Here is a 13,164-nt window from a genome sequence, read left to right as displayed (position 1 = left end):
ATATTCTTCAGAGATCTGCACTAAGAGAGTTCATAATGAACACAATACCTGACTGTTTTAAAACACCATACAAGGAGCAGACAGGGAGTATTAGATCCGTGGTCATTAATCCTCAATTTAAAGTTGAATTTGATCTCCATTTAGCTGCTGCCTCACTATGGCGATGGTGAATGCACTCTTGGGACATATATGATGTGTTTTCAACAGCTCAAACCCGGGTGATGGTAGACACTCTCTTTCTAACACGCTTTTTTTAAACTTTCTCAGTGCAGCTCCCTTCCATGTTTTTGTGGCGCACCCACTCTTCTTTCATTGGAGTTTCTATAGATTCTAACTTAAAGTTTCTCCTTGTATACACCTGCCGGATTTGCATCGGTCCCTTGCAAACTGTGTGAAGTTAAGCTAGTAAATCCTTCAGAATGTGCAGTCAACTAGAGTTATCCTGTCCAGTTATTTTCACATTCCTCCTTAAATGCATGAAATATAAAGAAGAGTGGTGCATATGACGGATTATACACAGGTTGCACCTGAGACAATAGTCAAACTGAGCGTCTAGGCTGTTGAATGAAATTAAAGTACCATGAAAGCTATTCATTCATTCATCTTCAACCGCTTATCCCGGGGTCGGGATTGCGGGGGGCTGGAGCCGATCCCAGCTGACATTGGGCGTGAGGCGAGGTACACCCTGGACAGGACGCCAGTCTATCGCAGGGACCGTGAAAGCTATGATAAATTCAAACGAAAGTTTACTGAATGTTTACAAATGTCTGTGTGACCAGAAGCTTAGAAAACACATTTGGTTCAATAAAGATAAGTCTGTAGATGTTTTTGCATAGATCACCTTCTTGTTTTGTTCTAATGTGTGGCAGTTTTGAACTTCATGGACATATTAATTTTGTATTTGACATTATTTATGGGGTTTAGGGTCTTTCTTTAATGTAATACCTCTTGATATTTTATGATGTGTAATATCGATGTTAGGTCAGCCTGTTCAATCTAGCTTTATCTCCTCAAAGGCATAGTTTACAACCAATTAAATGAATAAGATCGATCAAAGCCTTCATGCTTCTGCATTGAGATCCACACAGAAAACTACAATACCCAGGATCCTTTGGTGCAAAGGTTGTTTGTTCAATGGTGCCTTCAAATGGGGTTGTGTTTCTCAAGTTTACGTGTCCTCATGTTGTTCACAACTTCGTAAGTGGAAATTTTCTGAAAGCTCAGAGTTCATTTTGGTGGATCGCAGGTTAATATATTGTAATTTTAGTCATATAAAGTTGTTCTTTATAACTTTACAACAGAGGAAAATGTTGCTATATTCCCAACAACCTCATCTTTTCTCCAGGTCATTAAGAATTTATATTTCTTTTTATAATGTTTCCCTCTCGCTAGCTTCCTAGCTAAATTGTGAGGGAAATCTTTTGGCGTCTTTGTTGCCACTGACGTTGTCTAGCATCTGTGTTCTCACAACGTAACCACTTAACACCAAACATACGGTGTACATGACTTCCCATGTCGTATCCACAAGTAAACAAGTTTGATTTGAATGCACCCCAAATCTCCTAAGTAAATGGTATGTCGACTGAGTTTGACCGTTTTAATTAAATATATCTAATTAGAGAGTTACAGAGGTATACATACTTGGATAATAGTAAAAAGTGAATCAAACAAAAGCAATAACTCTTTAAAGTTGTTGATGTTATGATCATACGGTGTGTTGTCCAGCTCTTTTATACCTGCACATGGAAAGCCCCTCCCCAGCTGTCAACAAGTGTGTTCTCCACACTGATGAAAATGTGTTGACATGTGTTTCTCAGACAGACACACAGATTCCTTATCTGACGTCTCTCTCTCTGTCTGTCTCACAGCACTGTGTAAATAATGTGTCCTCTGCTGTACGTGTTACTCGCTACGCTAGCTGCCACACTCCTCCAATAACACTACTTGTCATTTAGTCAATAATTTATGTTGTCTTTTTCTTTCCCTGATGCTGTTCATGTACCTGACTTGGATTTAAACTAAAGTGCTCCTCAAAGGTACACAAATGAGAAGACTTACATAAACAGCCAGTATCATGTAGTATTTGTTACATATAGAATTTTAGAGTTTATAAGATCCTGACTGTATAAGTGTAATTTATCACCCAAGAAGTAAAGATAATACTTTATTATCTTTTTTAGTTTGTTCTGGTAAACATTTTTTTGTGCAAATGTCCCTTTTTTCTAGATGGGATGCACCAATTTGAATTTTTCAGTCCTGATACTGATACCTTGCCTTTTGGTATCTGCTGATACCAAGTGTTGATCTGATACCAGTGTTTAATTAATAAGCTGTATGCCTCACTGTGTGGAAAATACTGGGGTAATTACTTTACTTGTAAAGCAACATACTTAAACATTGCTTGTATAACTTTGAAAGAAAAAAATGAACAAATTAGTATAAAGATATAAATTTACTGAAATGTTATAAATAATAATATAGAATTGACTTGAATAGATCAGCCCCACTGTCACTGATATCGGCTCGATATCCGGTGTTGGTATCAGCTCAGTGTTTCTCAAATTCAATGCCTTTTAATCTTATGTAGAGGTTGTTTTTTGCATTTTTTTATTCTCTGCTACGAATATACGTCCTGTACTGTACTGTTCCCATACACAGTATATGTGGCTCTATTCTCCTTGTTGAGTTGGCACATGCCAGGAAACTGAAGTTGCATCTGAATCTAATATTTTTAGCTCACCGCATAAGTGAGCTGCACATGTGTCATCTTCCAAATCCATTGTTGGACAAAAACCATGACTACAATCATACAATTCAATTCAATTCAAAAAAATTTATTTGTCCCTGGGGGGCAGTTCAGGGCACACAGAGCAGCAAATAACGACAGTGCAACTATACAAAACATTATAACCTAACAACAAGAATAAAGTGTAAGAAAAGAATAAGTGTCAGGATGTTAGTGTGTTAGTACAGGTTAGATACGGAGGACATCGTCGGCGTGACATGTAGAAAGACACAACCTAAACAAACCCCAGCAACTTCATAATCACCAACAGGCAAACTTAAAATTAGTCTTTTTGAGGTAACATATACAAACAATACATTGGAAATCCTGTAAGTGTCTCAGTGAGCCACACAACTATTCTTTTCCTGTTATTAAGAAGCTTATTTAATCATAAGACTATTTAAGCACGATAATGACCAGGATTCAGATACGAGCCTTCCACGTATCTCTGTTCACACGTTCTATTTTTGAATTGAAATCTTTGTTCTCACCTCAGTCCTGTGTCACTAAGTCCCATTACCGGAGCAGGTACTGTCAACCCGCTGTCATGACAGCAAGTAACCTTGGTGTTCCTGAGCTAGGTTTCTGCAAGCAAGTGTCTCTCACAGCTAGGAGAGGATTTTCCAACATTGACAACATGTCTACAATGTCAAATTAAATTTCTCCAACAATATTCACATTTTTTAGTACAGAAGTATAGACTGAGCAATACAGTAGACTATTCTGGGTTCCTGTGTATGTTTAAAATATCCAGTAAGACTTTCTATCCGTGAGAAAGATGGGGTACTCTCTCACTTTACGCAATATCCATTTAACTGTAAGGGGCTAGAGACAATCTGGATTTATTGACATTTATAAGTGCAGACTTGACGGCTTATTAGAAAGTGAGAAACCCCTGAGCTTTTATTAATGTACTGTACTAACATTGATTACCAAACAGACAGGATAAACACAAGATTGTTTATTAACCAAGCGTTTTATAAGCTCTAATAAGCTTGTCCCTTTCAGCCAATTGAAATCCCTTCTGTCTGACTAAGAGTAATGCGAATGCATGTGTTTCCTTAGAATTGCTGTCCCTTATGTTGATGTCCTTGGTCTATTTGTTGTATAACTGGTTAACGTATATTGTAACTTGTGTGTGTTGTTGTTACTATTGTTTTATATATTATCAGGGCATCCTTATTAAACAGAGCTTGCTCTCAATGGTATTTTCCCACTTAAAGAAAAGGTTTTAATCAATCAATCAAAATCAATAAAGGGTGCCTTATTAGAAATTGCTACCAACTAACCTTAGGGTCAGGGGTGTCAATTCAAACCTTTTGTTGGTTTGATCAAAGCTGGACAGATTGGATGATCTGAGCCTTTCACCAAAGACACTGAAGTCATATTTCAATTCAATAACCTTTTTTAATTGGAGAAAAAAACTACTGACTCCAAGGATCGTCTACAACAAAGAGACCCCATCAAGCTCGCTTTCTGCCTCTTTCCAGGAAGGAACCGTCATCCTTCCACCCTAATCATCCCTGTAGCTAACACCTAATTACCATAATTCACCCCTCACCTCTCAGCCAAGAGAGCTGTGGCTGCTTCACGCTCTCCCCCTGGCAGAAAACACCGAATGGTATCACTGCTGCACGGGGAAAGAAGTAACATTTCTATCACACTTTGCTGAAACAGAAATAACAAAAGGCAAGTGATTCTTCTTTTAACTGTCTTTTTGCCCCATAACTGGATGAGAAAGGAAGATTTGTACGTCTCTTCTTACCATTCATAATGAGCAGATGTCAGAATTCTGTCTATTACTGTATGTGTTCTATTTTTAAGGCCCATGTGTTGGAGCACTAATGACTTGGTGGTCACACACCATTGATCACTGCCTTCCTTATACCACCGTCACAAAGTACCCATCAGAGTTAGCGTCATGGTTAAAGCTCTCATGTGGTTCATCTTTTTTTTCAAATGTTTCCATCAACATCAGTTTATTGGTGAATTGTACTGAACATCGATACTCAGACGCCTACATATCTTTGGGACAGTGAATTTTATTTCAAGCTGGGCACTGTAGTTTTTTAGAAATTGTTGTTGAAATAAAGATAAATAGTGCATCTGTTGGGCTATTTTCAGTTGTGCACTAATACACATCTTACAGCACTAGGAGGGGCAGTGTATACAGTGCTCATGCTCTTTATATTAAAGGAACATGCTATCCACTGCAAAGGTGTGGTTTAATAGTTTTTAGCAGAGTGCAGTGGCGAAGTCCCTTGACTTTTTCTAATGTCAACATGGCGTTCACGTTTGTGGCTTTGAGTAAAATCTCTCAAGTATTGTAGCGATTGCCATGATATTTAGTACAGATGTGCCCTATAGGATGACCTGTAACTACTTCACTCATCACTCAGATCAGAATTTGTATTTGTCCAATACTTGACATGGCCTCACGGTGGTGTAGTGGTTAGCACTGTCGCCTCACAGCAAGAAGGTTACAGGTTTGCATCCCGACCTCGGCCTTTCTGTGCGGAGTTTGCATGTTCTCCCCGTGTCTGCGTGGGTTTTCTCCGGGTACTCCGGTTTCCTCCCACAGTCCAAAGACATGCATGTGTTAGGTTAATTGATGACTCTAAAATTGCCCGTAGGTGTGAATGGTTGTCTGTCTCTGTACGTCTCTATGTGCCCTGTGATAGACTGGCGTCCTGTCCAGGGTGTACCCCGCCTCACGCCCGATGTCAGCTGGGATCGGCTCCAGCACCCCCGCGACCCCGACCCCGGGATAAGCGGTTGAAGATGAATGAATGAATGAATACTTGACATTCACTTCCTCCGTTTTATTTGGTGTTTAGTGCTACTTAGGAAAAAAATGTTTTCCCAAATGCTAAACCAAGATGTTAGCATTAACATTGTGACATTGTTAGCATTTAGCACAAATGGGCCACTGTGCTCAAGTACAGCCTCACAGAGCTACTAGCGTGGCTTTAAGGTCTTGTTGGATAATAATGGAACGAAGGAGGAAGCTATATACGACTTTGACTACACAGATAAAACTTGTTGGTAGAATCAATTCATCACTGGTTTTGCTCTTTTCAAGGGATTTGAATACCAGCTTGCGATGGGAACACACCAGCTGCACTGCCAAATCTCGCAAGGGACATAAAGTCGTTGGACAGTTCACATCCATTTTTAAACTCAGTCTTCATTTTGATTTCATTTACACACCTGTAACGTTTCTTGACTGTATCCTGCATGTTTGCAAGCTAAAGTGACAATACCTGGCCACAGACAGACATAAACACATGGCAAAATACTCAAAATTGACTCTGTGATAGTTCCTGCTACAGTAAGTGTTTTCGGGACCACATTTTGCCATGATGACACACAAACACACAGACTCACAAGGTGAAAACAATACCAGCGTTGCTGTTATGGCTAGTAAATATAGACATCAGATCAATCAATCAATCTATCTATCTATTGTACTTTAATTACCTCCCAAGGGGATATTTATCATTTATAGCTAATGCTCCCTATTGTTTGATCTATAGTCATTTTTTCTCAGATCCAACAGATGTAACTTTTTAACTCCACCCTTCCAACCCAACATTGGTCCCTGCTCTTCTATGCCAACCCGCCCTCAACACCCCTCATTGTGAAAATCCCGCCTCCTCATGAGAGTCAATATGATCACTTGTAGCCAGCATACAGCAGCACAACTCCCCTCCCACTATCGTGCCTCACAATAGTAGATTCTGAACCCTGTAATTAGCCAGAGATGCTCGCTGCTGTCCTCCTGAGTGTCTTTGCTGGCAGTGGTTCATTTCACAACAGGCGTTTACTCCCCTCCAGACTGGATGCATGACCAACATTCAGTCTGCCCATTGGGACCGCACAGGGTCAAAGTTAATATCATGGTATGGCCCCCCTTCAAATGACCAGTCACATGAAGAAAATGGAGTGAGCCCACATTAAACCTTTAATATTTTACAAGAATATCATGCACATTTTCAGCAAAAGCAGGTCTTATATCCGGGATAACAGGTTTACAAGCTTGCAAATTATCCATTAACTAGTTTACACAATCTCTAATTGCAAGATGGTGTCATATAATATTTGTTTTCATTACATTGTGCCATTGTATAAATTCAACACACAGTTTGTCAACTCTATCTGTGCATATTAAAGTGCATGTGTGGGGTTGGACAGAGGTTAGGAGAGGTGCCCGCCTCGTTAGAAGACACTGTTGTCTCTAACAGGGTGGGGGGAGGGAGATGCTTCCCTCACTATCCCACTGCAGACCAGACGGATTGAGGGTTTTCTTTTCCTCTGCGTGACACATTGTTGACAGCTTGTTTTGCTCGTGCTGTTTCGGGGAAAAAACATTATCGTGGAAAATGCCAAAGTTTTTTTGTTCCACTCGTCCTCTTACGCACGCAGCCGGGTAGTGTTCTTGTGGTCAACAGAGAAGAGAAGAGAGGAGACAGGAATGATGTGCCCTGAATTAGTCAGAGGACTGTTGCTATTTTATTTAAAAACCCATGGATCAACCTGCTCTTCTGCTTCTCGCTCAGGGGACTGAGGATGGCTGAAGACGTGACCTGTTGCAGCTTTTCTTTCATTGTCAGTGTTTGGATGGATACGACGCTGCGAAATGATTCCGTTTTTTACAGCTTCATTTGAGACGACGAATTGTTAAATGAGGCGGAATTGAATTACTTTTTTTTAGATTTGTTTCCTTTGTTTTACGCGGGGCGCACTTGAAATCGACGTGCGTTTCCAATTGGACTTACTGGAGGAAAAATCCGCTCATGTTTTTGAACAGATTTTGAAGTTGAGAAACACTGAGTTCGGTGTTTTCTGCGAATAAAACTGACGATGGACTAAAACTGCAAGATCTCGCCACTCCGCCGCTGTCACACCGAGCGCAGCACCGCGCCCTGCTTTCTAGGAGACTATAACCTCCTTTTTCCTCTCCTCTCTTCCCTTCCCGACAGAATGGCCCGGTTTGGAGATGACGTCCCGGGCTTGTTGAGCTCAGGGGATGGTGGGTCCGAGCGCAACCGGAACCGCGATGGGGCGGCCGTGTCCACAGGTGGCATCTCCCCAGCCTTCAAGCAGACCAAAGCGCAGCGTGCCCGCACCATGGCCTTGTACAACCCCATCCCGGTCAGAGAGAACTGCTTCACCGTCAACAGGTCCCTCTTCATTTTTGGCGAGGACAACGTGGTCAGGAAGTACGCTAAGAAAATCATTGAGTGGCCATATCCTTTTCTTTCTGCTTCATGGTGTAAATTAAGCAGGTGAAGTGTGAAATATAAAAACACATTCATCCGGTATGAGCAAGGAGTCGTGTAGGATTTAATTCAGAAGGTGGGTAAACTATGTTCCAGTTTGAGAAATAAAACACATATGTTATCACTCATATTTCCACCACATGTACAACCTTTCACAGAAGACTGAAGTCCTGTTCTCTTTTGTGTCTGTCCTCTATTCATTTCAGCACCATGGAAAGCTCACACAGAGTAAAACCTGAGCAATTCAACCACCACTCAGAGAGAGAGGGAGAGAGAGAGAGAGAGAGAGAGAGAGAGAGAGAAAGAGAGAGAGAAAGAGGGAGAGAGAGAGAGAGAGTGTCTGGGTTCAGTCCAGTGATCAATTACTTTCTTGGTTTCCTTTATTAGTTTAAATCAACCAATACTCTAAAAGCACTAAATCAGATTCTATGATCGTGCAAGTGTCTTTTAAAAAGGTTTTATAGAACAATAATCCATAAAGTGGGTGAAACTTTGCATCAGTTTGACTCAGGTTAATACAAAAGCTATTTCCAGACAAAATAGTGCAGAGGGGGAGGAGGTGTCAGTGGAAAGTGGATTAGAGGAGTACACAAGAGTTTCTCTGTTTATGGCTGTAAATCTTTTCTGTCAACAAAAGGCTATGAAGACCTGCTGTTGTCTCAACACACACTGTCTCTCCTGAACAGTTTCTGTACAGTGCATATGTCAAACTCAACTACAGCTGCAACCACTCACTGATTAATCGCTTAGTTGATTGACAGAAAATGAATCAGCAACTATTTTGATAAATAATGAATTGTTTTGGTCATTTTTTTAAACAAATACACTGAATATTCAGGTTCCAGCTTCTCCAATGTGAGAGTTTGCTGCTTATCTCAGTTTCATATCTCTTTGAGGTATGAACTGTTGATCAGACAGAACAAGACAGTGATCTTCTTTTTTGCATTTTTGTCCTATTTTTCAGTGGCATTATCTAAATTTGCATTACATACCGCTGATTCATTTTCATTTGTGCTGTGACAATGATTATTTGGCTGCTTTCCCAAACCTTACGACTCGCTCTTCCACTGCTTACCGAAAAGGGGTCGACTACAGTATATTATTTCCTCTGCCTGTTGCTGAGGATGACGACCACGCATGAATGTCCACTGGTGGCGTGTTTGTGCTGTTGCTGTGCAGCTAACCAGGTGTCCTGGCCAGGTGGGGCCTCTTTTCTGCTATTGTTCTGCTCCCTTCAACAGCTTCCTGACTGCCTGACTGGCCTACTGCTGATTATAAAAACCCAGCACATAGAATGAGTCCTATTGTTGTTTTCTCTGGGCTCTTCTATCTATTGAGGTGATAAAAATTAGAAATGGGATAAATTTCAATCAAAAGTTTAGGAAAAAGGAGTTGCGTTGTGTGTGTTGGTTATCATATTACAGATATTTCAGCCCCTCCAGTGGTTGGATCATAGCTAATAATAATGTTATAACTGCACCTATAGACACACCTTATACTCTGAGTCAAGAATACAATTTAAATCTAAATATTGTGTGTGCTGTAGTAACCAGAAGGAAAGCAGCCAGACTGAATAACCTCCAGGTTAATGTGCTGCTGTGGAGGGAGTGTCTCATTACATCTAATGAGCTCTACTGTATCTGATTAACAGACATTAACAGGAATTATATGTAATGATGTCTGATCGCTGTGTCATATGCTATTACAACAAGTCATCATTCACTGAGTGATATTATATTGTTTGCTAATATGGTTTTGAAGGGAGTGATGCTGAGCTGAGTGTTTCTGGTCAGTATCCACTGTAACTCTCTGTGAAAGAGGTCTGGAGTGTGAAGATTCATTTACAGTAAATACACAAGTAAGCACCAATGATAACACCTACTGTTCATATAAAGACATATGAACATGTAAACTATGGTACACACACATTTGTATTTCTATGCTTGCGAGGACCCTCATTGACAGAATTATTCTTTAGCCCCTTTTCTTACCTTAATGTCCAGTGGTTGAAGAAGTAATCGGCTCTCTTACTGTAGTAAAAGTAGCAATAAAACAGTGTGCCCTGCATCATACTTAGACCTGCAATATCTGAGTTTTTGGCCACTTGGGGACAGCAGAAACAAGATTTGGTGAACTTCTTAACAAACCGTTACCTATTTACACAAGCAACACTTGCTGGTCAACTAGTGAGTCCATTATTCACACTGTTTTTGTCTCTACCGACTACTGAGGGAAATATCTGGTTCTTTAGCTTCTAAATGCTACACTATGTTCACCAGCTAGTTGCTGATTGTGTCCGTCTACGGTTTGGTGCTGAGCTTCATTATTTTCTTTAGATCACTGTAAGCGTATGTTAGTCAAAAGACTGGAAGCAGCACCTTTATTGCTCACTAATTCACATGGTTTATCTCATTTTTAATACCTAAGTTTAAAAATGTTGTCATCACCCCAAAGTTGCCTGACAACCATCAGCTGTTCTGGCTTGGAGATTTGTCCTCACAGAAATAGAAATATAGGAGCACACACACACACACACACACACACACACACACACACACACACACACACACACACACACACACACTCACAATCTCAGCAGGATGTCTCATAAAGGTCAGACGTGTTTGGAGAACAACTTGCCACTGTCACCTTGCTGTAAGAGGGTCTTTTTTTTCTTGAGTGCTCAATTATCAGCAGATGATCAATTCAGGAACCATCCAGAGGCTTCTGTGGTGCAGTGTGTGACTCTGGATTGTGTGTGGGCTTATGAGAGCATATTGCACTGTGTTTTGATATTTATGAGTACAAATTCTCTTTGTTTTCTCGTGCAAGCTCACAGGAGTGCAATATGTGTTTGTTTCTTACTGTCAGCCCACCGTACCTGCCTGAGGTTGCAGTAGACCGATGGCTGATCAAGGCCTGGGGAGGAAGAGGCAGGGCTAATTAAGCCCATGGCCTGAGTTTAGTGTGGCAGGCCTGGTGAGGACTGACAGCTGCTCCTCCTGTCTGATCCCCACTGGGATCCCCCGCAGCGGGAAGTTTCCCATTGAGAAGGTAAACCTCTAAATAATTGATAGTTGGATTCAATAGTTTGTTTCAACAGGGCACACAGTAATAAGTAAAATGCTTTTGGGTTAAGAATATTTTGCGTTCTTAAAGTATGAAACTGTTAGAGTGGTTACTTTTTTTAAATACAGAGGCCATACCCTGATTTCCAATCGATGGACAGTAATTTAATTAAGGGTGCATTTTTGGGTTGTAAATCCTTTGCATATGTCTCTGGAGTCAGTTTAAACTTCAGAAAGACCATTTATTACCCTAACTAAATTGCATCCTTGCACGAATAATGGAAAATGGATAATTAGCAAGGAAATGACCCTGGAGTCTCAAGTGTTGTTATGGTCCTATTTTCATTTATCTCCAATTACAAAAACTGTTTTTCCGCTTATTGATTTGCTTTTTTTATTTATTTAATGAGTGCAGACTTTTAGAGTGAATATAGCTGAAGAAAATGAGACTTGTAAATGTTGCGTTGCACTATGCTAAGTATGCAGTCTCCAAGTTGCTTACAGAAAGTTAATTCAACCAATCCCCAAAACATCACATGAGGTACTGTATCCTCAAGCCTCCACCTGTTTCCTGACAGAGATGACTATGTGAGATACTCTGAAGCTTCAAGTTGATTTACTCAAAGGGTTGCTGTGTATAAACAGGACTGACTGAACTATGACTGCATTTGTCCTCATTGATTGATCTGTCGGCTAAAGCAGACCACTGAGGTGTGGAGGTGATGTGGAATTAAAGATAGATTGGAGAATGTCGGTTAAATATATTCAATCGACAACATATTTTATCTTACGCATTTTTTATTTAACAGACTCTCAATCTCAGCAGGATGTCTCATAAAGGTCAGTCGTGTTCATATTTTATCATACGCATTTTTTGAATAACAGCACGGCAATAGAAATGTAAGTTGTAGTGTATCAGTCTTTTAATTCACCAGGCTGAAGTAGAGTTAATTTTTTACTCTAAATGGAGATTACATTGCTGCCGTTCCTCTCTGCCTTAAACACTCACTCATACACACACACACACACACACACACACACACACACACACACACACACACACACACACACACTGATAATTCACAGATTTAATAAGCTGGGATCAAATGCCTGTGATTCATTTTTATTTTCACCTCTACGTAATGATAATCACAGGGGCTTGGATCCAATCTAGGCCTGAGCGTATTCACAGATGCACAGGGCATCACACTCCGTCTCGATGTCTATTTTTACACGCATGTTTGAGGTGCAGAGTTCCAGCGTCACTGTGACTCACAGGATTGCTCACGGGACGCCTCACTGCCGAAGCTGGTAGACAATCCATGATCGACATCACAGCCCAGAGAAGCAAAGGGGAGGACACATGGGTTTTGGTTGAAGACACATGTTGAGTCATGTAATATATGTTACATGTTAATACATGTTTTCAAGCATACCCCATCTGTTGTTAGGAGGCTCTTGGGCAAATAAATCAACACACTTGTGTGATTGCAGAGTATATGAGTGCATCAAAAAGGCTGCAGAAGCCAAATCAGTGATATAAAATGACTGTTGCTCACTGTGATGGACCAACAAATTGTTACCAACACAGTTCTCCTCAGCTCTACTGAGCTCTTAAGCATCTTTCAGCTCATTATTTTGGTTTTCCAGTCCAAAACTTTACTGTTTCAAATTACTTTTCTGTTCTGATTTACTTAATTTTCCCTAAACTAAATGACTAGAGAGGTAATTTGCAGGAGGAGTTGGCAGAGACCAAAAACAGCGTAAATGAGAGTCAATATTTGACTTGAATTTGTGAGGTTGCTCCAAATGAATGTTGCTCCTTATCTCCTGGATGTGTAAATGTTTGCTATTAAATGTTCACCATATCAGCTTGGCAAAAACACCAGTTATTGCAAGTTTAAGGTGCTTTTTAGTTGGAGATGACCATTCACAGAAAAAAGTTGTTCTTCTTATGCTGTGTTTCCACTACATGGTACAGCTCTGCTTGACTCAACTTAATTGCTTTGGTACTGACATCATCTTCAAT

At 40.4% G+C, this 13,164-nt stretch overlaps 1 protein-coding gene across 1 annotated transcript in view; it reads left to right on the top strand.

Annotated features, from left to right (window-relative positions):
- Nucleotides 1-13,164, top strand: part of cacna1ea (calcium channel, voltage-dependent, R type, alpha 1E subunit a) — a gene marked incomplete at its 3' end in the record, with an annotated part of 84,750 nt that overhangs the window by 15,770 nt on the left and 55,816 nt on the right. Inside the window, exon 2 of the mRNA XM_083940427.1 lies at nucleotides 7,768-8,058. Within this exon, the coding sequence (XP_083796553.1) occupies nucleotides 7,768-8,058 (291 nt within the window). The remainder of the gene's footprint in view (nucleotides 1-7,767; nucleotides 8,059-13,164) is intronic.

This window comes from Echiichthys vipera, assembly GCF_963691815.1.
Source record: "Echiichthys vipera genome assembly, chromosome: 3".
NCBI classification, from domain to species: Eukaryota; Metazoa; Chordata; class Actinopteri; order Perciformes; family Trachinidae; genus Echiichthys; species Echiichthys vipera.
Note: the sequence above shows the minus strand (reverse complement) of the source record. Positions and strands in the feature narration are given on the sequence as shown.